This window comes from Acinonyx jubatus, chromosome A1, assembly GCF_027475565.1.
Source record: "Acinonyx jubatus isolate Ajub_Pintada_27869175 chromosome A1, VMU_Ajub_asm_v1.0, whole genome shotgun sequence".
Classification (NCBI taxonomy): Eukaryota; Metazoa; Chordata; class Mammalia; order Carnivora; family Felidae; genus Acinonyx; species Acinonyx jubatus.
In genome coordinates, this window is record NC_069380.1 from 142,389,981 (window position 1) to 142,416,124 (window position 26,144).

Sequence of the window (26,144 nt, forward strand, 5' to 3'; positions counted from 1 at the left end):
CTGTTTTCCATTTGTCATTATAATTTAAATAAGATTCAGAATATATGGTTGTATGTTATAGCTCTAAAATGAATAAATATACGTTAAAAATATTTACATATTCTAGGGGCGCCTGGGTGGCTCAGTCGGTTAAGCGTCTGACTTTGGCTCAGGTCATGATCCCATGGTTCATGAGTTCGAGCCCCGCATCGGGCTCTGTGCTGACAGAGCCTGGAGCCTGCTTCAGATTCTGTGTCTCCCTCTCTCTCTGCCCCTCCCCCGCTCACACTCTGTCTGTCTCTGTCTCTCTCTCTCTCTCACAAATAAACATTAAAAAAAATTTTTTAAAAATATTTACATATTGTCTTATCTTGACATCCTAAATTATTAAATTATAGAAGTATTGCAGATACATGAAAGATACCGTATTTAAATTTTTTTTAACATTTATTTATTTCTGAGACAGAGACAGAGTGCAAGTGGGGAAAGGGCAAAGAGAGAGGGAGACAGAATCTGAAGCAGGCTTCAGGTTTTGAGCTGTCAGCACAGAGCCTGGTGTGAGGCTCAAACTCACAAATCCTGAGATCATGACCTGAGCCGAAGTCAGATGCTTAACTGACTGAGCCCCCAGGTGCCCCGGAAGATACCTTATTTAGAATGTCTATCCATAATGCAAAAGTTACGTGTGATGCCAGTTTTCTCAGTGTTATCTGTATTATGTTCTAGAAGGTAGATGTCAATCTTTTGATTTTTATATTCTAAAACCATCTGGCAGCTTTTTTCATAACCTCCATCTGTGGATGCTTTGTAATAAAAGAGAACATATATTTATGCTGATAGCTAATTATTTTCTCCAAATTTGGGAGGGAAATATTAATAAAATCCAATATCCACATTGTAAGAACAAAAATTATTATGCTTCTTTTGTTAAGTAAATTAAAAATAAGAAATGACCTCTGATGCACAAGTGATCTTGTTGCCTTTTTTAGACTTTTTATAATTCTTTGTTTTTCCATGTTTTTCTTTGCTTATCTACCATCCTCCAGTCTACTCCATTTTTCCACCTTTCCTTTGTCTTTAAATTTTATTCAGTTTTCGCTCACTCCTCAGAAACGTATGCTTAGTAATACAGGCTTTAAATCTGCCCCCAGTGTCCTAAAGATATAACCTCTCCTGTCCACTTATTCTGAGTATGTAATTTCCAGTGTTACTCCTTCCTTTTTTATGAATTAGGAAAAGACTTCCATTCTGGGTAGATGAATCATAAAAGGTCATTTCTCCAGGCCTTTGCAATCCTGAGAAGGCAGGTCTTGCTAATGGGTAGCAAGAAGCTTTTGAAATCACTTCCCAACGGATTTAGTATTAAATCATTGTAATATTACCAAATTGAAGTACTTTACTTTATAAACTGATCCTAGGATTATGCTCCAAAGAACAGAAGAGAGTATGGTTCGCAGATGGTATACTTCCCAATGGTGAGGTTGCAGATACAACAAAATTATCATCTGGAAGTAAAAGATGTCCTGAAGACGTTAGTCCTCTCTTGCCTGATATGCCCTTGGTAAGGAATCTAAAGAATGACTTGTTGATTTAATAAGATTTTATTTTAAGTATATTCTGTAGCATGATTATTATAGTACTTATTTTTTTAATACTGTGAGCTTCCTAAAGTGAGAAATATATGATGTAGTGAATATATTTTAGATTTTACCTTTTTTAAAAACATTTATTTTGAGAGAGAGAAAGAGAACATGCATGTGAGAGGGAAGGGCAGAGAGACAGGGAGAGAGAGAACCCTCAGCAAGTTCCACCCTGTCAGGGCAGAGCCCAACATGGGGCTCAGTCTCACAAGCTGTGAGATCATGACCTGAGCAGAAATCAAGAGCCAGATGCTTAACTGACTGAACCACCCAGGCACCCCAGATTTTACCTTTTTTAATGTCAGTTTAAGGTAATGATTCTCAGACTTTTTGCTCTCAGGATGCCTTTATACTCTTAAAACTTACTTAGACCTTCAAAGAGCTACTATAGGTTATGTGGGTTATACCTAGTGATAATTCCTGTATTAAAATTGTGAAAAATATAAAAGTTAATTTAAAAATAAATTTGTCATATTAATAGAAGTAGTATTTTTATAGACATTTCAAAATAAAAGTTGAGTGAGAGGAATGACACTTTCATATTTTTGCAAAATTCTTTGATGTCTGTCTTAATACAAGATTCTCACATCTGCTTCCATATTCAGTCTGTTGTGTTATGTTGCTTTTGGTTAAATTATATGAAGAAAATCCTAGGACCTCACTGACTCCCTGAAAGGATCTTGAGGATCTCAGAGATCTCTGACTCACATTTAAAAAAAAAAATTTCCTAATCTTTATTTTTGAGAGCTAGAGAGACAGAGTGCAAGCAGGGGAGGAACAGAGAGAGGGTGGGGGACACAGAATCCAAAGCAGGCTCCAGGCTCTGAGCTGTCAGCAAAGAGCCTGATGCGGGGCTCGAACCCACAAACCATGAGATCATGACCTGAGCTGATGTCGGACACTTAACTGACTGAGCCACCCAGGCGCCCCCCTGACTTACGTTTTAAGAACCACTGGTGTAACAAAATAGAACTGAGATTTAGTAATTTAATTTAGACTAATATGTGTTTAGTGATTTTCATACATTCAATAAAGTATCTGATAGTGGTATTTATGTTTGCATTTAAACAAATATGCTAGGTGTTAAATAAAAGATAAGTAAGACGGAATCCCAGCCCACTAAGAACTCTTATTGTAAAGTAGCAAAATATTAATAGAAGTGAGTATTAATACATGAAATTGGAATGCTTTTACTCAGTAAACAAATTTATTGAGCATCTACTCTGTGCCAGTTACCTGATTTATCCTGGGTATAGACAAGATTGTCATGTATCCTACTCTGTTTAAATTCACATAGCATATAAACCTATGCTTTTTTGTCGGGGTTCATGAGCTAGAATTTACAAATAGCCATAATTACCCAAAGTATGTTTCTTAGCTAACACCTACCCTCAATTGATATTTTAACAAAATAAAAGTTCTAAACAGGCTAGTAAGTTTTACTTGAGTTCAAACTGGTTCTCATTTAATAATGACTCAGCTTTGGCCAGTTCAAAAAGAAAGGGGCTTTACTGAAGCCAGCTTGAAATGTTGTTTATTGGTGGCTACTATTGAGGAATATACCTACCACTCTGCTTCCTAACCACTCCCCTCCCTGCTTTACCTGCTGATCTCTCCCTTGGTCCCCTCCCCACACCCAAGGCTTTTTGGCTATTGTCAGGAGAGTTTAGTTGAACTAAATTTGCTTAGTGTGTGATATGGTACAAGATCCTGAAGTTCTTCTTGCCTCCTTTTTCTATTCTATAAAATTAAAGTCATTAACACCTACTGAGTATATGATATAGTAAAGTTAAGTCTTACTCTTCAGAATTTAAAGAAGCAAAATGGTACTGTTTCTTGGCAAATTTGGCTTCTGAAGAATTTCTGAGCCCATTTTGGTTTTATTTATTCTTGTTAAAAAGGTATCTTTGGTTATAGCGATTAACATTTCACAGTTGAACAGAGAATATGAACTGATGTGTTTTTTTTTTTTTTTTTAATTCCATATTTTACAGACAGTAAACACAGTGGATCATGCCCATTCTACTGCAGTGGAGAAAGCAAACAATGAGATAGGAGAGATTACAAGTGACATAATTCGGAGTCCTATTTCTCAGGTTCCATCTGTGGAAAAACTGCCTATAAACACAGGAACTGAGGGGTTACCTACTTCTTGTTCTTTTACACTAAATGATGATGTTTTTGCAGAAATTGAGGGACCACCTACTCCTACTGATGTCTTAGTTCACAGCAATTTACCTGTTGCTAGTACTTCGGATTATAGGTTACTGTGTGATATTGACAAGAATGTTTGCAATAAGATTAGTCTTCTACCTAATGATGAGGACAGTTTGCCCCCTCTTATGGTTGCATCTGGAGAAAAGGGATCAGGTAGGATAGCAGTTATTTAAATTTTAAAAGAGGGTTTTTTTGAAAGAATGTACTGGTGAATTTTGTGATGTATGAAATGTACTTTTTAGGCTTAGACAATTTGGTTGAAATATGTACTGAAATATGGCTTGGTATCTTAAGTTTACAAAAAGTCTTGTTATGTGAAAACAAATTCTAAAAAGATCTGAACTTTTGAGTTGAATGGGTATGATTCATTTATGACATCTTGAGTCCCTAATTTAGAATGAGGCAAAAGTTTAGTTCAACAGGGAAACTCATTGATTTTTAGTCCTGAAAATATTTCCATTGTGTTAGGGTTTTGTTATTTTTTCCCCTGCCCCCCTCCCCCCATATCATTTTTCTTTAAAGGAGCATAGCACCCAAAGAAGAGAGTATTGGATTGGACAACAAACTAGGAACTTTAGTTCCTCATTTGCTACTTAATACATCTATGACTTGAAGCATGTTATTTAATCTCTATGGGCTTCAGTTTCCTGTGTAAAAGAAGAGAACCTGTACGATCTCTAAGGTCTTTTTCAAGCTGGAGTTTCTGTGGCTAGCTCCCAACTCAGAGTAGTTCCCTAGGATACATCCTTGTCACCCCAGGCATTATGCTGCATCCTGCAACATGAAATGATTATGTTCTGTGCATCATAATATAGGGGAATAAAGCTTAGGATCTCTGTTCTGTCAGTAGGAGCTATTTCATGAACCTGCCTGTAGTGGCAGAAATACCTTAAGTCCTATACTTTGTTTGTTTTCCTGTTGATGGTATCAAGATGTTTTTTGACACTTGGTCACTGACATAGGGCATATGGCAGCAAGCAGTATGTACAATTTGAGAGTTATAAAGTTGTACTTTCAAGAGTTGTAAATTTCAGAATTTATAAATAGAGTGGCTGGCAGTCTGGAATCCACTTTACAAAAATGTGTGTTTTAAAATTGCATAAATATGCTGTGTAATCAATGTATTTGCATATATACTACATATATAATATACTGTGTTAGGGCTTATATGTATTATAGTATTAATATCTTTATGTAAATAGAAAAGAATGAGTACATAATAGTTGTCCAGGGCATTGACTGATTTTTATGAAATGGGTTTGCTTTTGTTACTAAGTATGATCAAGCTATTGAAGGATTTCTAAATGTGTTTTTTTGTTTTTATTGCAAGCATATTTAACAGGAAGTTATATTCTAACGAATATGTTACTTTCATGATTTAGTGCCTGTAATAGAAGAACACCCGTCTCATGAGCAAATCATTTTGCTTCTTGAAAGCAAAAGTTTTCGTCCTGTTACATTTGTCTTAAATGCTAATCTACTCGTGAATGTCAAGTTAGTATTTTGTAAGTAATGATTAATCTTTCTTTGCCTAATTGGTATGCAGAATTTCTGAAGTTAATTAATTGAATTTTGACTGGCAACTATAAAAAGTAAGCATTGGGTATTGAATTTTTAGCCACAAAGGAATATAGATTTTTTAGATTTATATTCAGTGGAACTTGAAATGAAAGCTTAAAGATTTCTACTAGTGTCTTTCAGTCAGTCCTAGGTTAAGCTTATGGGCTCCTAGCTGAGCTATATTTTGATATTAATGATATAATTGTGTTTCATATAGCTTTTAGATGAATTGAAATTTGGTAATTAAATAAGAATCTTGATTTAGTAGCAATAAAGACAGTTTTATAGTAAGTGACATGTGACCTAATTAAAAGTAAGGAAGTAAATAATCCTCAGTACTTAATGCATCTCTCAGCTTTCATTCTCTGAAACAAACTTGCTTGATTCTTACCCACTGTATTTCAGCATATTAGTGCATCTTTTATTTTATTTTTTATTTTAGTGTTATTTATTAATTGACTCTATAAGATAATCTTTCATCCTTTCTTTTACATTAATCTTATATAATTTAAAGTGTTTTTTTGTGAGGAGAACTTTGGGAAAATAAGGAATTTGAAAAGTTGTGCTTCATGCAAAGGACAACTACATTAGTTTCTGTGGTTAAAAGAAGTTGACATTTATAGTTGTATGCTTTTATCACTTAAGATTCCTCAGACAAATATTGGTACTTCTCAACCAATGGATTGCATGGCTTGGGACAGGCAGAAATAATTATTCTATTATTATGTTTGCCAAATGAAGATGCTATTCCGACCGACATCTTCAAACTATTTATCACCATCTATAAGGATGCTCTAAAAGGTATAGCATTTTATTTTGAACTGTTCAGACCAGGGGATGGATAAATTAATTAAAGGCATTTATGCTTTTGGCTATGCTAACTGTGGTAAAGATTTATTTTGTGAAGAGACTGCTTTCAGTTATTTTCAGTCATTTTCAATTTTCATCATTTTCAGTCACCTTAAATCTAGCATTTTATGTAATTAGTGTCTTTAAACAGTTTTTTAAAATTAAAAAAATGGAAATATATTTGCCTTCTTCATTTTTTTATATATGTCTATATTGTTTTCTTACTATCTGTGTAGGATTGGGGGAGATAAGAATTTTCACTTGGTCATGCAGTGCAGAGAAAAATTTTAAACCACCTGTGGTTAGAAACATTTTCAAAATTTTGTTCACAATTCTCAGTCTCCAGGAATAACTGAGCTTTGTACACATAAGTTACTCAATTGATGATGCTTCAAGAGTGGAAATAAGAAAAAAAAATCTACATTGCTTTTGTTTAAGAAAGTTTATACTGCAACATTCAAACATAGAATGCCTCTCAGAACAATTTAAAAATCTTCTTATTAATGATTTTATTTCTAGGAAAATACATAGAAAACTTGGACAATATTACTTTTACTGAGAGTTTTCTCAGTAGCAAGGATCATGGAGGATTTCTGTTTATTACACCTACTTTTCAGAAACTTGATGATCTCCTATTACCAAGTAATCCTTTTCTTTGTGGAATTCTTATCCAGAAGCTAGAGATTCCCTGGGCAAAGGTTTTTCCTATGCGTTTAATGTTGAGACTGGGTGCAGAATATAAAGGTAAGTTTTAGAATAATAAGTTAAATCACATAGGTTCATATGTACTAAATGTAAAATAAGAATTTCAGTGATATCATTAAAATCAATTTTTTAATGGATTTAAGGGGACTACTTTTGTTTTGATATATTTTTAAAATTCCAAAACAGCCTTTCTCTACTACCAAATGAACTGTCTAGACAACCTTGGTATATCATGAAGTTTTAGATGTTGATAGCTATATTAACTTACCTTAAAAAAATTTGTTTTTAAATTTTAGAACAAAACATAGAAAACATTGAAAAGTTTTCTTAAAAGCATATACCGTAGGGAGTACATTTTGTTACGTTTCCTACATTTTAAGAAGGTAAATGATTTCCCCTCTAAATTTGTGTACATCATAAAACCAAACATGAAAGATTATGAAATAATGGTCTGGGTTTATGTATATGGTTATTTCTAAGTTGAAATAATTTCTGGTGTTAAACTTTTTGAATTCCCACCCTTCATCCCTGACTTTTTTCAAGAAATTATTTACTGCATGTAAAGTGTATCTAATGAAATTTTAGGTATTTGATTCTAATTTAATTAAAATAGGTATTTTCTTGGAGGAAAATTAAATGTAGGGGGTTTATAAAATTTATAAAATATTTCAAGATGGGCAAATTCAGTGAGATATAAATCTCCCTCTTTGGCAAATTTATTATGCTGTTTGATTTTAGGGGGAGGTCTTTACCATTTAGGATTTAAACATGTGATGCTATTATGTAAAAAGTAACTAAATTTTATTTCAGGTTTTTTATTGTATAAATACAGAGCTTAAGAAATTTAATTCTGTGTCAGTTATTTCATACATTCAGCCTGATATTTTGTCTCTGATATAAATATTTGAATGCTATTTTTATGAGAAGTTAGGTCAATATATAACCTTAAGTCGTTATGGAACATATAATATATAACTTTGGCCAGTGTTTTGGTTAGTATCACTTATAGATACTAAATCTGTTTTTCTCATGCTCAAAGAAGCAAAATCATGGAGCACCTTGTGGGACTTATCAAAAGATCACAGGGGTTGGAGCCCTAAAGCTATGATAGCTGTTTAGTGATGATGAGGATAAAAATCATGAGTTATACAGGTTTTTCCTGCTACCTGAAAGTAGAACATTCCTATAAAACCTTTTTAAAGCCAAAATGGCATAAAGGAAAGAAGCTATCACCATTTCATAAGCACAAAAATCTATTTCATAGTGAAAACAGGAAGTCATATAGGTCTTTTGTAAAAGCATAGTGGTATTAAAGCAAACTTGGATGAGGGAGAAACCTGTACATACATAGAAGTTAATTAGTTTTAGTTGTTTTCTGAGTTCTTTATGTATTGCTGGATTTTAGATATAAAGAGGCATGGTATCCATGGACACCATGCCTCTTTAGGCATGAACTTGGAAGTACTGTGTGTGTGTGTGTGTGTGTGTGTGTGTGTGTGTGTGTTAGAGAAAATGGATGTATGGAAAATTTAATGACAAAAGTTAGAGTTCCAAGATTAAAGGATAGAAATAATGGTCTGAAAGCAGTAATTATTAGAAATAGTAGTAGAAAGTGGGGATTATCTACACATTTGCATTGAGACCGTTTGTTTGGATTATCATTCAGTGTTGGATTAGATGATTTATGAGATCCCTTTGTAACTCTGACAGAACGTTGTCTTTCTAAATAAGCCATAACCTTTGAAAATACTGTTTCAAATAAAAATACTTCAAGTTGTAGGGGTGCCTGGGTGGCTCAGTCGGTTGAGCGTCCGACTTCAGCTCAGGTCATGATCTCACAGTTCATGGGTTCGAGCCCTGCATCAGGGTCTGTGCTGACCGCTTGCTCAGAGCCTGGAGCCTGCTTCAGCTTCTGTGTCTCCTACTCTCTCTGCCTCTCCCCCGTTCACGCTTTGTCTCACTCTGTCTCCCAAAAATAAATAAATGTAAAAAAAATTTTTAAAAAATTACTTCAAGTTGTAAAGGATGCTCCCTCATTCATAAAAGATGGAATGAAAAGTCATCATTTATCTTAATCAGATCACTTATCATTTTAATGTCTTTTACCACTAACGTCTGTGTCTTTTTCCATTCTGCACCCTCTGCCCTCTAAATAACATAGTTGTCCTTTTAAAAACTAAAAAATATGTTTGTAATAGCAAAGATGTGAGTTGCTCTGACTTAAATTTTAAAAATAGATAATGTCAGGTAATATGTGTTTTCTTAGAATATTAAGAAAGAATATTTGTATGACAGGTATGAGAGAGGTTTGTTTAAGAACTAGGCTGAGAACTGAAAGTTAAAATGTTTTCTGCTTTTTATTATTATAGAAATGTCTTGCCTTCCTTTTCTTCCAGAAGCCTGCTGCACTGCTAACCAAATACCTTTTCCTTTTGGTGAATAATATTTATAGTGCCTTAAAGAAAGAGAAAAGTAGTTAGGTGATAGACTCCACCTTTCTTCTGTTTCTCTGCATTGATTTTTTTGACTCTGTGTACCCCTTTTATCATGCTGACCCAAGAACTATAAAAGTTTACTACCATCTGTAAATTAGCACAATTGAATATTAATTTTAAATGTCTTAAAAATCCTGAATTATTCATTTCTATTTAAATTGTCAGAACTTTATAGGGGTGTGTCAGATCACTAATTTTCCAGCCATTATCGTTTTGTGAAATCAACATGTATAATGAAAAGATTAAATACTTTGGAATGAAGCAAGCCTAATTTCAAATCACTAACTTAGTCACCACAAACAATTTTATTAATTTCTGTGTCTCTCCTCTCCCATTTGTAAAGTATGGGTAGACATATTTGCCTCACTGGGTTGTTTTAGGGCTTAAATAAGATAATGTATATAAAGTTTGCAGTTCAGTGTAGCCTCCAGTAAATACACACTATGGGTTAATGTATCTCTCACTTTCCCCAGAGAACTGATTGGGTGGTATCTATCCATAATCTTTGAAAAATGAGAATTAGAAGTAATAAATTCAAGACTTTTTTGGGGTTTTATTGATGGTAACCAGTTTTCCTTTCTTATGTATAGTATATCCTGCTCCTCTAACAAGTATCAGAGGCCGAAAACCTCTTTTTGGAGAAATAGGACATACTATTATGAACTTACTTGTTGTGAGTAATCAAACAATTAAGTGTTCTTACATTGTTAACTTTAATATTTTATTTAGCATATTTTATATGTTTGTATTTTCCTCTATTAATTTGGCATATTTGGTATAATGAGAGTTTGTTTATAATATATCTTTATTTAGATAAATGGGCTCTGTTTCTAATGGATTGCTTTTTAGAATACATCTCTTAATTTATGTGTACCTGATTCTGATTGCCTTTTGATTCATTCTGCTGCATTGCTAACACATTTAGGTAATGTGAGATCTACACAGTTATTGAAGTGTTAGTAAAAGTAATTAGTAACAATGTTAGTAAAGTCAGTCAGTTTGGTGATTTTGAGCAAATTGTGACCTGAGTTTCCTCATTTGTAATAGGAAGGATTGGATTAGATAATCTCAGGTTCCCTTCTACCTTTACTTTAAATAATTGTTTTATTTGTAACCATAAAAAAAGTATTTGAGTGGACTTATTTTTAATTTATACATGTTTACTTTGAAGACTTATTTTGGAAGATTTGTAATTAGAAAGAGGACATCACCCCTAAATACTACAGAATTTTTCCTGAGAATGATATTCTTTATTACTATTGTGGAGTAGCTGGGAGAATTAGTTGGTTTTTCAAGTTGGTACTACTTTCTGTATGGCATTTTGATAGTTATATATCACAAGTCTTAAAATGATGGACATTCTTAAAAAAGTACTTAATGAATGGGTAAAATGCTCATGGATAGTTTAAGGTTTATGGAAATGTCATTATTTTATATGTAGGACCTTCGAAATTACCAGTATACCTTACATAACATAGACCAGCTATTGATTCATATGGAAATGGGGAAGAGCTGCATAAAAATACCTCGGAAAAAATACAATGATGTAAGTTTAATTTCTTCATGCAGATTTTGAAGATAATTATTGAACATTAGATTTCTTTAAAATGTGTTAAATTTGTTTTGAATCAGACTGTCTAATACATAATGGCAAAAAATAATATTTTTGAAATTAAAAAAAATTTTTTTAACATTTATTTTTGAGAAACAGAGAGAGGCAGAGTATGAGCAGGGGAGGGGCAGAGAGGGAGACACAGAATTCGAAGCAGGCTGCAGGCTTCGAGCTGTCAGCACACAGCCTGCAGTGGGGCCCGAACTCACAAATCGCGAGATCATGACCTGAGCCGAAGTCGGACGCTCAACCAACTGAGCACCCGGGCACCCCAGTATTTTTGAAATTTTAGATTTGTTTCCTAATAAGGGATTTGTTTTTCCTTTACTGTTTTTTTTTAAATGTTTATTTTGAGACAGAGAAAGAGAGTGCACACAAGCAGAGGAGGGGTACAGAGAGAGGGAGAGAGAGAATCCCAAGCAGGGTGCATGCTTTCAGGGCAGAGCCCAATTTGGGGCTCAGTCTCACAGACAGTAGGATCATGACCTGAGCCAAAATCAAGAGTCAGAGGCTTAACTGACTAAGCCACCCAGGTGCCCCTTTACTGTTTTATCTGTTAATTGAGGTGATTTTATGTTAAAACATTGGTTTCTATCACATTCTCAGGGAGTTGTCTAGACCAAAGCTTGATAATAAAGAAGAAGCTTAGAAGCTGGTCGGAAATGTGGCCCTTTGAACAATGATTGTAACTAATAAGGACATAGAATGTTAATAGTGTTTCTAAATGGTGGTGTTTTTTTTTTCCCCAGGTGATGAAAGTTATAAATTCTTCTAATGAGCATGTCATTAGCATTGGAGCTAGTTTTAGTACTGAAGCAGATTCTCACCTAGTCTGTATACAGAATGATGGCATTTATCAAACACAGGCCAACAGTGCCACTGGCCATCCTAGAAAAGGTAAGTGTTGGTTCCTAGTATTGATCTATAAAAGGACCTCAATAAATGGAATTCCATCCAAAGGGGAAATATATATATTTTACTTATTTGCTGAATTGATGGTGATAATACAGTCTGCTTTAAAATTTTAGCTACACAGGGGCATCTGGGTGGCTCAGTCGGTTGAGTGTCTCAGTTCGGCTCAGGTCATGATCTAGCGGTTGACGAGTTCGAGCCCCACCTTGGGTTCTGTGCTGACAGCTCAGAGTCTGGAGCCTGCTTCGGAATCTGTGTCTCCCTCTGCCCCTCCCCTGCTCACACTCTCTCTCTGTCTCAAAAATAAAATAAAATAAAATAAAATAAAATAAAATAAAATAAAATAAAATAAAATAAAATAAAAAATAAAATTTTAGCTACACAGATTAAAAATTGCTTCTAATTTGTGTTTTTTTCTTGGGCTACATTAGGTTTAAAGACTTAAACATTGTATTTATTTTGATATCTTCAGGTTTAATTTATCCCATGTGGTATGAATCTTATTTTCAGTAATTTCTCTCTGGAATGAGGTGTTTGTCACCTTTGTTTGCTCTTTGCTTCAACTCTTCTTAGGGGAGTACAGGGTGGATAAAGAATGAAGAATGATTTATAATTTTTTTTAATGTTTATTTATTTTTGAGAGAGAGACACACAGAGCGTGAGTTGGGGAGGGGCAGAGAGAGAGGGAGACATAGAATCCAAAGCAGGCACCAGGCTCTGAACTGTCAGCACAGAGCCCGATGCAGGGCTTGAACCCACGAACCATGAGGTCATGACCTGAACCAAAGTCGGAAGGTTAACTGACCACACCACCCAGGCGCCCCAAGAATGATTTATAAAACTATAAGTGGCTGGGGATATAAAAATGGTAAAGGTGGTAGAGTAGCTTATGTGAGTGTCATTACTCTCACTTCTCGCTGAATGGCCTCAATGACTACTGTGATTGCCAAATCCTTGCAATAGAGGGCCTAATAAATTGAAAGTTAAGTGAAAGTATTTCATAAAAGTAATACATTTTTATAAAATACATATTTTTTAAAAAGTATTTTTAAAAAAGGGGGCACCAGGTGGCTCATCAGGTAACTGTCTGACTCTTGATTTTGGCTCAGGTCATGATCTCACAGTTTGTAAGGTAGAGCCCCGTGTTGGACTCTACACTGACACTGCAGAGCCTGCTTTGGATTCTCTCTCTCACCCTCTCTCTCTGCCCCTCCCTTGCTCTCTCGCTGTCTCTCAAAATAAGGAAATAAACTTAAAAAAATTTTTAAGTATTTGAAATAAAAAATAAACAGTTTTTAAAAGTCTGATATTCTAGCTGCTAATAAAATTTTTGCCTCTGATTATAAAGGTAATATATATTTACAGTAAGTTTAGAGAATATGTTTTAAAAAATAGTAAAAGAAAAAATAGTGCCAAGGTATGGACACTGTTGACATTAACATATTTCCTTCTTATATTAGTAGATATCTATTAAGTAGAAGATTTTACTGGATATTTATATTTTTAATTTAACATGTCATTAACACTTTTGTTATTGAAACTCAACAACTATTTAATATTTGTTTGAATAGGTATATATTTTATAAAATTTTAAAGGTATAAATATCTACAGTGTAAAACCTCCTTTCTTCCCTTGACCGTGAAGCTCATCTCTTTTCCTCCCCACAGGCAACCAAACCAATGTTATCAATTTTTTGTACATCCTTTCAGAAAAATTTTTGCTTGCATGTATATTTAAGCAAATACACATCATCCTTACACTTAATATTTTTTTTTTAATTTTTTATTTAGTTTTGAGAGACAGAGAGAGACAGAGCGCAAGTGGGGAAGGGGCAGAGAGAGGGAGACAAAGAATCTGAAGCAGGCTCCAGGCTCTGAGCTGTCAGCACAGAGCCCAACGCAGGGCTCAAACTCACAAACTGTGAGATCGTGACCTGAGCTGAAGTCGGACGCTTAACCAACTGAGCCACCCAGGCTCCCCACTTCCACTTTTTTAAACAAGTCATAAAATGTATTCCATTCTGCACCTTGCTTTTTCTTTTAGCACATCTTGGAGATGTGCTAGTATAAAAATGTGATGTGCTGTGTTAGTATAAAAAGAACTTTTGTATTTTATGTAACTTTACACTTTTTATGTGTTCATCATTCATTTATTTGTTCCTTATTAATGTACATAGTGTGTACCAATTCTTGGTTATTTATAAAAATGTACTATGAATAACCTTGTATATGTATATATTCCTGGGAGTGGAATTGCAATTTTAATAGGTAATTATCAAGTTGTCTTCCATAGAGGTTGCTCTGATTTATGGTCTTACCATTAGTGGATGTTTGATTTCCCATTCTCTGACATAGACATAAACATTTTAAGTAGTACAGTAGCCGTCAGTTATTAGATACAAACATTACCTAACCTTTATGCAGTATTTTTTATCTTAATTTGGTCTAGTTTTTTTTTTTTTTTATTAGCTTTCTAATGTAAGTGGTATGGTATGGGCATGGCATTTATCGAGTACTTAAATATGCCATGCTCCACATTATACATTTAACAAATATATAGTATTTCAAAAAAAGGTAACATTAGGGGCACCTACCTATTTGGCTTAGTTGGTTGAGTGTCAGACTCTTGATTTCGCTCAGGTCATGAACTCAGGGTTGTGGGATCGAACCCTTTGGTGGGCTCTGTGTTGAATGTGGAGCCTGCTTGGGATTCTGTCTCTCTCTCCATCTGTCTCACTGTGTCCCTGGCCCCGCTCACACTCCTGCTCTCTAAAAAAAAAAAAAAAAAAAAAGCAATATTAAGACTTTTTTTTTTTTATCAGTGACAGGTGCAAGTTTTGTGGTATTCAATGGAGCTCTCAAAACATCTTCAGGATTTCTTGCTAAGTCCAGCATAGTTGAAGGTATGAATTTCATTTTTAAGATTGTTTTAACGTAAAGATGTTTTCCATTTCCTTTTAAAATGTATTTGACATAAAAGAACATATTAGTTAGAACTGCCTGTACTCTGTACTGCCTGTACAGAGCCTAACGGTCAGTCTGAGGTGAGAACTTAGGGTGTTTCCTTAGCATGCACACACCCTGATCATGCACACAGTATTGTACATATGTGTGGCCTTCTAAATTCCCAGAAATATGTTAGAGCTTTTCAAAACCTTATGGCCATCGCATTCTCCGCTTTTCCTTTTAAGTGTTTGGTTGGCCTATTGTTTGCCTCTTCTGTTCATCTGCTGCACAGGTGGCTCCACTGTTAATCATTGGCCTCTAATTGTTTTTTACAAATGCTCCCTGAGAAAGGCCTTTTTGTACTGGGCAAAATACCCAAGTCAAAATTATCAAATCTCTGGTAATGAGACTTTGAAGGAGCTCTGATCTCCTTTTGCCCTTTCCTGTGGCTACCAGGCTTTTGGTTTTTACCATGATTGTAGGCTATTGGTTTTTAAGGCTTCCTCTCAGCTAGAGAGGAGAGGATGGGAATAGGAAAGTTAAAATGACAGAAAGCCCAAAGCTTGCTGTTTTTATGAAGATCCAGCCATTTTTCTTGAATAAATATCCCCCAGATTGCTGCAAGACTTTAGTTAATTTCCAGAGTTCTGAAAAAGTTTCTTGTGACATTTTATTAGTTCCCTTGTTCTTTTTATGGAGGAGAGTATTTTGGGAGATTCTTAAGTCTGCTTTTTCACTAATGTCCTCCCTATCTCAAACATAGGTTTATAGGAAATTCTCCTATCTTTGGTGCCATGCACATACTTTATTCTTTTTTTTAGTAGTGCCTTGGCCACTTTAAGCCGTTCAGTTTTCCACATTAAATTTAGGACCAACCTGTCAGGTCCTAATGGTCCATTGGAATTTTTATTGGAATTGCGTTAAATCAATTAGTTTAATTTTGAGAAAAACTGACTTATTTCCATTCTCAGTGTTCCTATCCATAAAAATGGGCTATCCTTAATTTAGGTAATGTTCAATGTCTTTCAGTGAAATTTTATAAGGGCACCTGGGTGGCTCAGTCAGAAGACCATGCAACTCTTGATCTCAGGGTTGGGGGTTTGAGCCCCATATTGGGTGTAGAGATTATTTAAAAATAAAATCTTTTAAAAAATTAAAAACTTAAATTTTATAGTTTTTGTATAGGTCTTGCATGTCTTCTTTTGATTTATTTCTTTAACAGATTTTATTGCTGATGTAAATGTATCTTTTTAAAGTTTTTGTTTTGATGTATAGAAATTCATTTATTTCTGTATTTTTATCTTATAACCAGTAACACTGCTGAATTCTCATTGTTTACAATAATTTACCTATAGATCTTTTTAGAGTTTTCTGTATAGCTCAGTATATCATATTTTAATAATGATAATTTTGCTCATTTCTTTACAGTCCATCTGGCTTTTATTTTTCTTGATTATTGGCTAGGTCTACCAGTTGAAGCAGTGAATGTAAATGCTCTTGTCTAGATCCATGTTTGTCAAATAATACCTTTTAAAAATAAGTGAGCTTTTATGATTCAATTTTGTGTGCCATCTCTGTCATTCTGATAATGGATGTGAGGTATCCAATTATATTTTTTCTTATTTCTTATCACATATCTTCAGGCTTTTTAAATGTTTTGGGGTTTTTTGTTTGTTTCATCATGATAAGTGTACTGCTTAATCCCTGTCACCTATTACACCCATCCACCTCCTCTGTGGTAACTATCAGTTTGTTCTCTACACTTAAGAGTCTGTTTATTGGTTTATCTCTTTTTTTTCTTTCCTTATTTGTTTTGTTTCTTTAATTCCACATATGAGTGAAATCATGTCGTATTTGTCTTTCTCTGATTGACTTACTTTGCGTAGCATTATACTCTCTACCTCTATCCACATTGTTGCAGAGGGCAAGATTTCATTTTTTTATGGCTAATATTCTGTGTGTGTGTGTGTGTGTGTGTGTGTGTGTGTGTGTGTATCACATCTTTATCTGTTTATCTGTCAGTGGACCCTTGGGCTGCTTCCATAGTTTGGCTATTGTAAATAATGCTGCTTTAAACAAAGGGGTGCATGTATCCCTTGAATTAGTGTTTTTTATTTATTTTTTGGGTAAATATCCATTAGTGAGATTATTAGATTATAGGGTAGTTCTATTTTTAATTTTTTGAGGAACCACCCTGCTACCTTCCACAGTGGCTGCACCACTTTGTCTTACTACCAGCAGTACACAAGGATTCCTTTTTCTCCACATCTTCACCAACCCCTCTTGTTACTTGTGTTGTGGATTTTAGCCATTCTCACAGGTATGAGGTGATATCTCATTGTGGTTTTGATTTGCATTTGCCTGATGATGAGTGATGTTGAGCATCTTTTCATGTGTCTATTGGCCATCTGGATGTCTTCTTCAGAGAAATGTTTGCCCATGTCTTCTGCCCATTTTTAAATTGGAATATTTGTTTTTTGGGGTATTGAGCTGTATATGTTCTTTATATATTTTGGATACTAACCCTTTATCAGATATATCATTTGCAAATACATTCGGCCATTCAGGATGTTGCCTTTTAATTTCGTTATGTTTACTGTGCAGAAACTTTTTGTTTTGATGTAGTCTCAATAGTTTATTTTTACTTAGATTTCTCTTGACTCAGGAGACATATCTAGAAAAATGTTGCTGTTGCCTATGTCAGAGAAATTACTGTCTGTGCTCTCTTCAAGGATTTTTATGGTTTCAGGTCTCACATTTAGGTCTTTAATCTGTTTTGAGTTTATTTTTGTGTATGGTATAAGAAAGTGGTCCAGTTTCATTCCTTTTTTTTTTTTTTTAAGACAGAGCATGTGCATGCATGAGCAGGGAAGGGGGAGAGGGAGAGGGAGGGAGAGAATCATAAAGCAGGCTCCATGCCAGGCATGAAGCCCAAAGTGGGGCTTGATTATGCAACCGTAGATCATGACCTGAGCCAAAATCAAGAGTTGGATGCTTAACCAGCTGAGTCACCCGGGCACCGCCCCAGTTTCATTCTTTTGCATGTCGCTGTCCAGTTTCCCCAGTATCATTTATTGAAGAGACTGTCATTTTCGTTATTTATTCATCCCTGCTTTGTGAAGGATTAATTGACCATATAATTGTGGGCTTATTTCTGGGTTTTCTCTTCTATTCCACTGATCTATGTGTATATTTTTATGCTAGTACCATTCTGTTTTAATTACTACTGCTTTGTAATATAATTTGAAGTCTGAAATTGTGATACCTCTAGTTTGTTTGTCTTCTTCAAGATTGCTTTGGCTACTCAGGGTCATTTCTGGTTCCATACAAATTATAGAATTGTTTGTTCTAGTTATGTGAAAAATGCTGTAGGTATTTTGATAGGGATTACATGAAATCTGTAGATTGCTTTGGGTAGTATAGACCTTTAAACAATGTTTGTTCTTCCACCCCATGGGCATGGAATGTCTTTCCATTTCTTTGTATCATCTTGAATTTCTTTTGTCAATGTTTTATAGTTTTGAGAGTACAGATCTTTCACTTCTTTGGTTAAGTTCATTCCTAGATATTTTATTGTTCTTGGTGCAATTGCCTTGTTTTCCTTTTTTAAAATTTTTTTTTTGTTTATTTTTGAGAGAGAGCGAGTGAGCAGTAGCGGGGGAGGGGCAGAGAGGGAGACAGAATCCAAAAGCAGGCTTCAGTCCCTGAGCGGTCAGCACAGAGCCTGACACAGGGCTTGAACTCACAAGCCGTGAGATCATGACCTGAGCTGAAGTCAGATACTTAATTGACTGAGCCACCCAGGTGCCCCTGTTTTTGGTGCAGTTGTAAATGGGATTGTTTCCTTAATTTTACTCTGTGTTTATTAGTGTATAGGAACACGACCAATTTCTGTACATTGGTTTTGTATCCTGAGACTTCACTGAAGTTACTTATCAGTTCTAGTTAAGTTTTTGGTGGAGTCTTTTAAGATTTAAAAAATTTTTTTTAATGTGTATTTATTTTTGAGAGAGGGAGAGAGACAGAGCATGAGTAGGGGAGGGGCAGCAGGAGAGGGAGACACAGAATCTGAAGCAGGCTCCAGGCTCTGAGCTGTCAGCACAGAGTCCGACATGGGACTTGAATTCAGGAACGAGATCATGACCTGAGGCAAAGTTGGACACTTAACCGACTGAGCCACCCAGGCACCCCTAAGATTTTTAATATATAGTATTATGTCATCGCAAATAGAGTTTTACTTCTTCCTTACCAGTTTGGATGCCTTTAATTTCTTCATGTTCTTTAATTGCTGTGGCTAGGACTTCCATTACTATGTTGAATAAAAGTGGGGAGAATGAACATCCTTGTCTTATTCCTGACCTTAGGGGTAAAGCTCTCAGTTTTTCACCATGGAGTATGATACTGGCCTTTATTTCATATAAGGCCTTTATTAGGTTGAGGGATGTTCCCTCTAGACTTCCTTTAGAAAGGGTTTTTTTCATAAATAGATGTTGTACTTTGCTGAGTGCTTTTTCTGAATCTATTGAAATTATTGTAGGCTTTTTCATGTTTTACTTTTTTGTGGTGGGTTTTGATTTTGCTCCATTTTTCAGGGCAGCATTTTGTCCTATGACCTCAGTCCTCTGACCTAAGAGTTGTTCATTTTCAGTTTGTTCAGTATTTTTCTTCTTGTAAGAATGGGAGTGACAACTTCAAGCTCTTTATATGTTGGAGTAGACACTAGATGTCAGTATCATTTTTTGTAATACCAGTTGGCTGGCTTTTGTTGATCTGAAGCTGTATTTATTTCTTATTTTTGAAGGATATTTTTGTTAGATTTAGAATTCTTTGAAAGTTTTAATCTTCATTAAAGACGTCATCTTGTCTATTGGCCTCCATTGCTTCTAATGAAAAGTCAGCATAATTTTTTACATTTGTTTCCCCATATTTAATGTGCCCTTTTCTCCAGATGTTTTCAAGATATCCTTTTTATCTTTGGTTTTCACCAGTTTTACTGTGATGTGCCTTTATGTGGTTTTCTTTATATTTTTCCTGCTTGGCATTTATGGAGCTTCTTGAATATGGGTCAATGTTTGTCATCAAATCTTGGGAATTTCCTACCATTTTTTTTAATATTCCTATCTTTTCCTCCTGGGAGATATCTATATATTTTATCTGTATATATGTATATGTATATTTATATCTATATCTCTTTTATACCATCCCTTGGGTCCTTGATGTTCTGTTTATTTTTCTTTAATCATTTTTCTCTGGGTTCTTTGGATTGGATAATTTTCATTGACCTTTCTTCATGTTCTCTGAGTCTTTTTTTTTTTTTTTTTTTTTTTTTGCCATCTTCAATCTACTATTCAGCTTATTCATTGAGGTTTCAGTTTCATGTTACACTTTTCAGTTCTAGAATTTCCCTTTGGTTTTTTTTAGTCTCTATTTCTGTTAATACTTTTTTTAATGTTTATTCATTTAGCCCATATTTGCTTTTCATTCTTTGAAAGTTTTGCTTTAGGTCTTTAAATATATTTTAGAATAGATGTTTTCAAGTGTGTATTTAATACAGCATCTTGGCTATCTATCTATCTCATGGTTGGTTTCAGTTGTTTAGAGGCTCACATTTTCTTGTAGTTCTCTCTGGTAATTTTTGATTATATACTTGTCACTGTTAATATGCTTAGAGACTTTAGATTCTATTAACTTTTTCTGAAGAAGGTTTATATTTAAGCAGGCATTTTCCTGGCAAATCATGTTGAGTTTGTGTAGTCTGTATTTTTCACTTTGTTAACAGATGGATCTGTGGAACTCCTAAGGTGTTTACAATCTGGCAGGACTCTTCTCCAAATCTGTTTTGCCTACAGATTTTGTAAGGGCTTTGGTTTTTGTTTGTTTGTTTTTGTTTTGCCACAGTGCAAGTTAATGAGATGTTAATAAGGTCTCTCTACTTTGGTTGGTCCAGAGTGTCAGTATCTCCCAGCATTGCTTGGTTTCTAGTATCTCTGTTATGTTCCAAGCCTAATAGCTATTCTCTGTTAGGCTTCATCTAATCTAACTCGAATACTGTGTCCGCAATTCTTGTCCAAGGACTCAAAGGGATCCTTACACACAGTCATCTGGTGTCTCCCCCTTCAGTGCTTGACCCCAGATTCCAGGCTTCCCCAAACTTACCTCTGACTTCTCAGCCCAGTAATGGCCATTGTAGGTTTAATGGGTCATCATGCAGAAATTGTCTTGAAGCCTAGAACCTGGGCAATTGTAGGTGTACCTGTTGAGTTTTCCTCTAGGAATCACAGTATTGCACTTTATGTTGTTCACTACCTGAAAACAATTACCTCATATATTTTGTCTAGTTTTATGACTGGTTGTTATGATAGGGCAGTTTGGCATCAGTAATTTCATCATAGTAATGAAAATTCTTTCCATTGTTTGTTTTTTTTTTTAAAAGAGGGGGGCGCTTGTGTGGCTCAGTTGGTTAAGCTTTGACTCTTAATTTTGGCTCAGGTCATGATCTCTTGGTTCATGAGACTGAGCCCCACGTCAAGGTATGTGCTAATAGCACGGAGCCTGCTTGGGATTCTCTCACTCTCCCTTTCTCTCTGCTCTTCCCTCACTTACACTCACTCTTTTTCTCTCTCAAAATAAATAAACATTACAAAAAGTTTAAAAAAGAATCCTTAACTTTGAAATACTTTTATTTCTAGGTAGAGAATCATTAAAATCATTTAACAGATGATATATAAAACTTGTATCTTGTGCAGAACATATTTTGATAGCAAATTTTATGGATTAGATATATAAATTGATATTTAATAAAAGGAATGAAACAACTCATGAGTGAAACAACTCATTTTTAGATGGCTTAATGGTACAAATAACACCAGAGACCATGGATGGCTTGCGACTAGCTCTACGAGAACAGAAAGACTTTAAAATTACGTGTGGGAAAGTTGATGCTGTAGACCTCAGAGAATATGTGGATATCTGCTGGGTAGATTCTGAAGAGAAAGGAAACAAAGGGTAGGAAGTTTTTGTTACTAAAATATAATTGATTTGATGGAAGGGGAAGGATAAAAATGCCCTGCTAACAAAATTAAGCATTTTATGAGTCAATATAGAATTATACCATTAATTTAAATGCCTATACTCTAATGAGTGGTCTTTTTTTTCAAACATGTGCTTAACCAGCCTCATGTATATTTTCTTGACTAGGATGCTATAAATTATTAAAGAGTGGTCACTTTGGGAGAGGGACAGTGATAAAATGTGCACTTTGTAGCAATGTGACCTTGATACCAAGGTTGAAAAAGGCAACGTATTTTTTCTGTTGTTTGGTACCTATTTTTGTGAAGTAAGTAAAGGATACCCTTTGAGTGTTTATTCTTTTTTATGTTGATTCACCATAAATACAATAACTGAATTTAATAATATACATTAGAGGCCATATAGAATATTACTGCCACTCCTTCCTTTCAGTTATCCATTTTCTTGCTATTTTGGAGATTGGCTAAAGGGTCTATAGTAAAGAAGGAAAAAGAGGGCTAATGCTGAAGGATTCCAAAACCAAGTTTTGAAATTCCTCAGACAGCTTTTCTTTTAGGAGACTAAGCATTTTAAACCTCAGGTCTGTATTAGGCATATGAAAGAGTAGATATAATTTGCTACACAATCAAGAAATCTTGGTAAATGTTTTAATTATTTGTAAATATTATTTAAATATTTGTATGTAATGAGCTATCTTACTGCTATAAATTTATAGTTTTCATATATTTTCTCCTTATTCAAATCTAATGACTCATTTCATAGAAAGCATTTTGGTACTAATAATACTACCATATTATGTTTTATTCTGTTAGTGTTATTAGTTCGGTGGATGGAATATCATTACAAGGATTTCCAAGTGAAAAAATAAAACTGGAAGCAGATTTTGAAACTGATGAGAAGACTGTAAAGTGTACTGAGGTAACTGAGAAAGAAGATTCCTTCCCTTTATATGTTGTGTTTGGATATGGTTTTTTTTTTTTTAACTTGGGAGATTTCTCATTGCAGCTTTTTAACACTTTTTATATTACATGTTGAAACACACACATATTTTCATCCCAGACTGCCTTCAATATACCAGATTTGGATTTCCATAAGATTATTTCAGGCTTTGTATGGTACTGCCTGTACTCCCTGCCGGCTCATAGTTAAGTTTTGGCAGCATTGCCATCTTTGTATAGTAATATGTTATTTGACTGTATTATTTTCATTCTTCTCTTATTTTATAAAAAATAAAATATTTTATAAATATCAGTTTATAATCAGCATTCACAATGGAAAATTATTTTTGCATGTTCCAACTTTAAACTAAGAGGATATGGAATTATAGATTCTCAACCCCTTAGTCTATGTCCATATTCTCCCTCACTCTACCTCCTGGGTCAGGCAATCAGTGTTACTCGTTTCTTAGGTATTCTCTTTGATTTTACAGAGAAACTATAGAGGGCATAAAAACTATAGAATATTATTTCTTTGTATGATTTTTAACTTCATTAAGATCCTTACAGGAAGGTGATCTTATAGGGTGGACTCATTGGTACCCTTCTCTAAACTGAATTAACAGGGTTTTTGTTGCCACAGGTTAATTTTAGGTTAAAATAGCTAAGTCTTGCCATATTCCAGAATCTTTGGTTTTAAGCTCTTACTACTTACTAATGTGTGTATATATAGATAATGCTTTTAACTTGTGAATTCCATGGCACTAACACTGGAATTTTATTAATAAAGTTGAATTGAAAGTAGCAGTTGTATTTTTCAAGCTACTTTTAATCTTAATCATGACTTGTTTCCTAATTAAATACATTTCAGGTGTTCTACTTTCTAAAGGACCAGGATTTATCTATTTCAGCAACTCGTTATCAGTTTGCAAAAGAAATAGCCATGGCTTGTAGTGCTGCACTGTGTCCTCACCTGAAAACTCTGAAGAGTAATGGGATGAATAAAATTGGTCTCAGAGTTTCCACTGATACTGATATGGTGAGGCATTTTTTGGTAATGTATTTTTGAAATGAATGTATCATATATTAAATAATCAAAAGTTTTTTCTTTAACCTTTTATTTGGGACAAATGAAGAGAACTAAAATTTGTTGAACATCAATGTGTACTACACATTGCATGTACATTATCATCTTTAACTCTCTACAACAGTGGTCAGCAAACTTTTATGTAAAAGGTGAGACAGTAAATATCTTAGGCATTGTGGGCTGACGGCTTTTACAACTAACTATTCAGTCCTGCCATTATAGTGCAAAAGCAGCCATAGACCGTATATAAACTAATGAGTTCACTGTGTTCCAATGAAAGTTTGTTTACAAAATAACTGGTGGGCCAGGTTGGCCCACGGGCCATAGTTTGCTGACCTCTGCACCATAGCAGTCCTACTTGATAAGTAGGTTTTTAATTTTTTAAATTCTGACTTTGTTCACATGATTTAAAATTACAGAAGTCTAAAAATGTTAAAAAAAAAAAGGAAAACCTTAGTGTTTTCTCTAATGTGTCTTTCCTTCCTGTGAGTCTCCTTTACTACTCACACAAAATTCTTCATTTCTGACACTTCTGGTCACCAGATATGTAGAGAAACTACACCCACCAGCAAGTGGTTCTCAGACTCCAGCAGGATATCCAGAAATTCAACTCAATTTTGACACTATATACCCAGAGAGAGAGCATCAGATCCCATAGGTTAAGGGTTCATTCCTACAAGACTGTTCCCCCACACCCCTTCAGATGCTAATCATAAGCCCAGGTTGTCCACTCTGTTTCTGAACAACCAGCTATAGATCAGAAATTCTAACAACCTCCTCCTTGGTTTTAATTAATTTCCTAGAGTGGCTCACAGAATTCAGGGAAACACTTATGTTTACCAGTTTATTAAAGGATATACACAGATGAAGACATAGGGTGAGGTCTGGGAGGTTCTCAAGCATAGGCACGTCTGTCCCAGTGAAGTTGGGGTATGTCACCCTCCTAGTGTGGCTGTATTAGCCAGCCTAAAGCTCTCTAAACTCCCCACTAGTGGGATTTTATGGAGGCTTTCTTATGTTGGTAGGATCAAATAGTAATGCCATTTTTAGCCCCTCTCCCCTCTCTGGACAGTTAAGGGTAGAGCTGAAAAATCTAAAGCTTCTAATTATGGCTTGGTCTTTCTGGTGACCAGTCCCCATTCAGGAACCCACCCAGAGTCACTTCATTAGAGTAAAAGATACTCCTAGTGCTCTTATCACTTAGGAACGTATAAGGGTTTTAGGAGCCCTGTGTCACGGACAGTGTGAAATACAAATATGAGAACAAGAGACACTTAACAGTGTTCTTATCAATTAAGAAATTACAAGGGTAGAGGTGCCTGAGTGGCTCAATCGGTTAAGTGTCCAACTCTTGATCTTGGAGCAGGTCATGATTTCATGGTGGGATGGAGTCCCGCCTTGGGCTCTGCATTGACAGCATGGAGCCTTCTTGGGATTCTCTCTCACCCTCTCTCTCTGCCCCTCCCCAGCTTGAGCTCTATCTCTCAAAACAAACAAATTAAAAAAAAATGTGTGAATATATATATATACACATACATATATGTGTGTGTGTGTGTGTGTGTGTGTGTATATATATATGTGTGTATATATATATATGTGTGTGTATATATATATATACATATATATATATATATACACACATATATATATATATAATTACTAGGGTGTCAGGAGCCCTATACCAGAAACCAGGGGCAGAGAATGATATATATATTCTGTTGTCTCACAAGCGTGTATAATAGGACCATCTTTTCAAACATTTCCAGAGAGCAATATTCATGTTGTAGTCCATGCAATGAGTAGCCCCTAGAGATATTAACTCCAGGTTATAATGTAAATGGTTCCCAGTAGAGTTGTATAAGATAATAGCCCTGCAAAGATCTCCTTCCCACTCTTGACTCCCAACCCCTATAGTCTATCTCCATACTCTTCTTCATCCTCCATTCCTGGTCATGCAATCAGTGTTAACCATTTCTATGTAGTCTTTATGAATTTTTGCATGTACAAGCAAATAAGTATATAAATCCTTTTTATTCCTCCTTTTACTCTTATTTTTTAACCTTGCTCTTTCAATCTGTGTTTTAGAGATATTTCATATGACTACATATTCTTTTTGACAGTTGCATAGTAGTCATTTCTATATAAATGTACCATAATTTATTTAACTAGTTTTTATGT

At 34.8% G+C, this 26,144-nt stretch overlaps 1 protein-coding gene across 3 annotated transcripts in view; it reads left to right on the plus strand.

Annotated features, from left to right (window-relative positions):
- The window catches only part of ZFYVE16 (zinc finger FYVE-type containing 16), a 52,432-nt gene that overhangs the window by 23,247 nt on the left and 3,041 nt on the right, over window positions 1-26,144 (plus strand). For all 3 annotated transcript variants that reach the window (XM_015069087.3, XM_027039222.2, XM_015069086.3), the window contains 12 exons: window positions 1,398-1,540; window positions 3,614-3,989; window positions 5,219-5,341; window positions 6,042-6,197; window positions 6,765-6,989; window positions 10,036-10,118; window positions 10,887-10,991; window positions 11,807-11,954; window positions 14,792-14,872; window positions 21,758-21,920; window positions 22,757-22,862; window positions 23,751-23,918. In XM_015069087.3, the coding sequence (XP_014924573.2) occupies window positions 1,398-1,540; window positions 3,614-3,989; window positions 5,219-5,341; window positions 6,042-6,197; window positions 6,765-6,989; window positions 10,036-10,118; window positions 10,887-10,991; window positions 11,807-11,954; window positions 14,792-14,872; window positions 21,758-21,920; window positions 22,757-22,862; window positions 23,751-23,918 (1,877 nt within the window). The remainder of the gene's footprint in view (window positions 1-1,397; window positions 1,541-3,613; window positions 3,990-5,218; window positions 5,342-6,041; window positions 6,198-6,764; window positions 6,990-10,035; window positions 10,119-10,886; window positions 10,992-11,806; window positions 11,955-14,791; window positions 14,873-21,757; window positions 21,921-22,756; window positions 22,863-23,750; window positions 23,919-26,144) is intronic.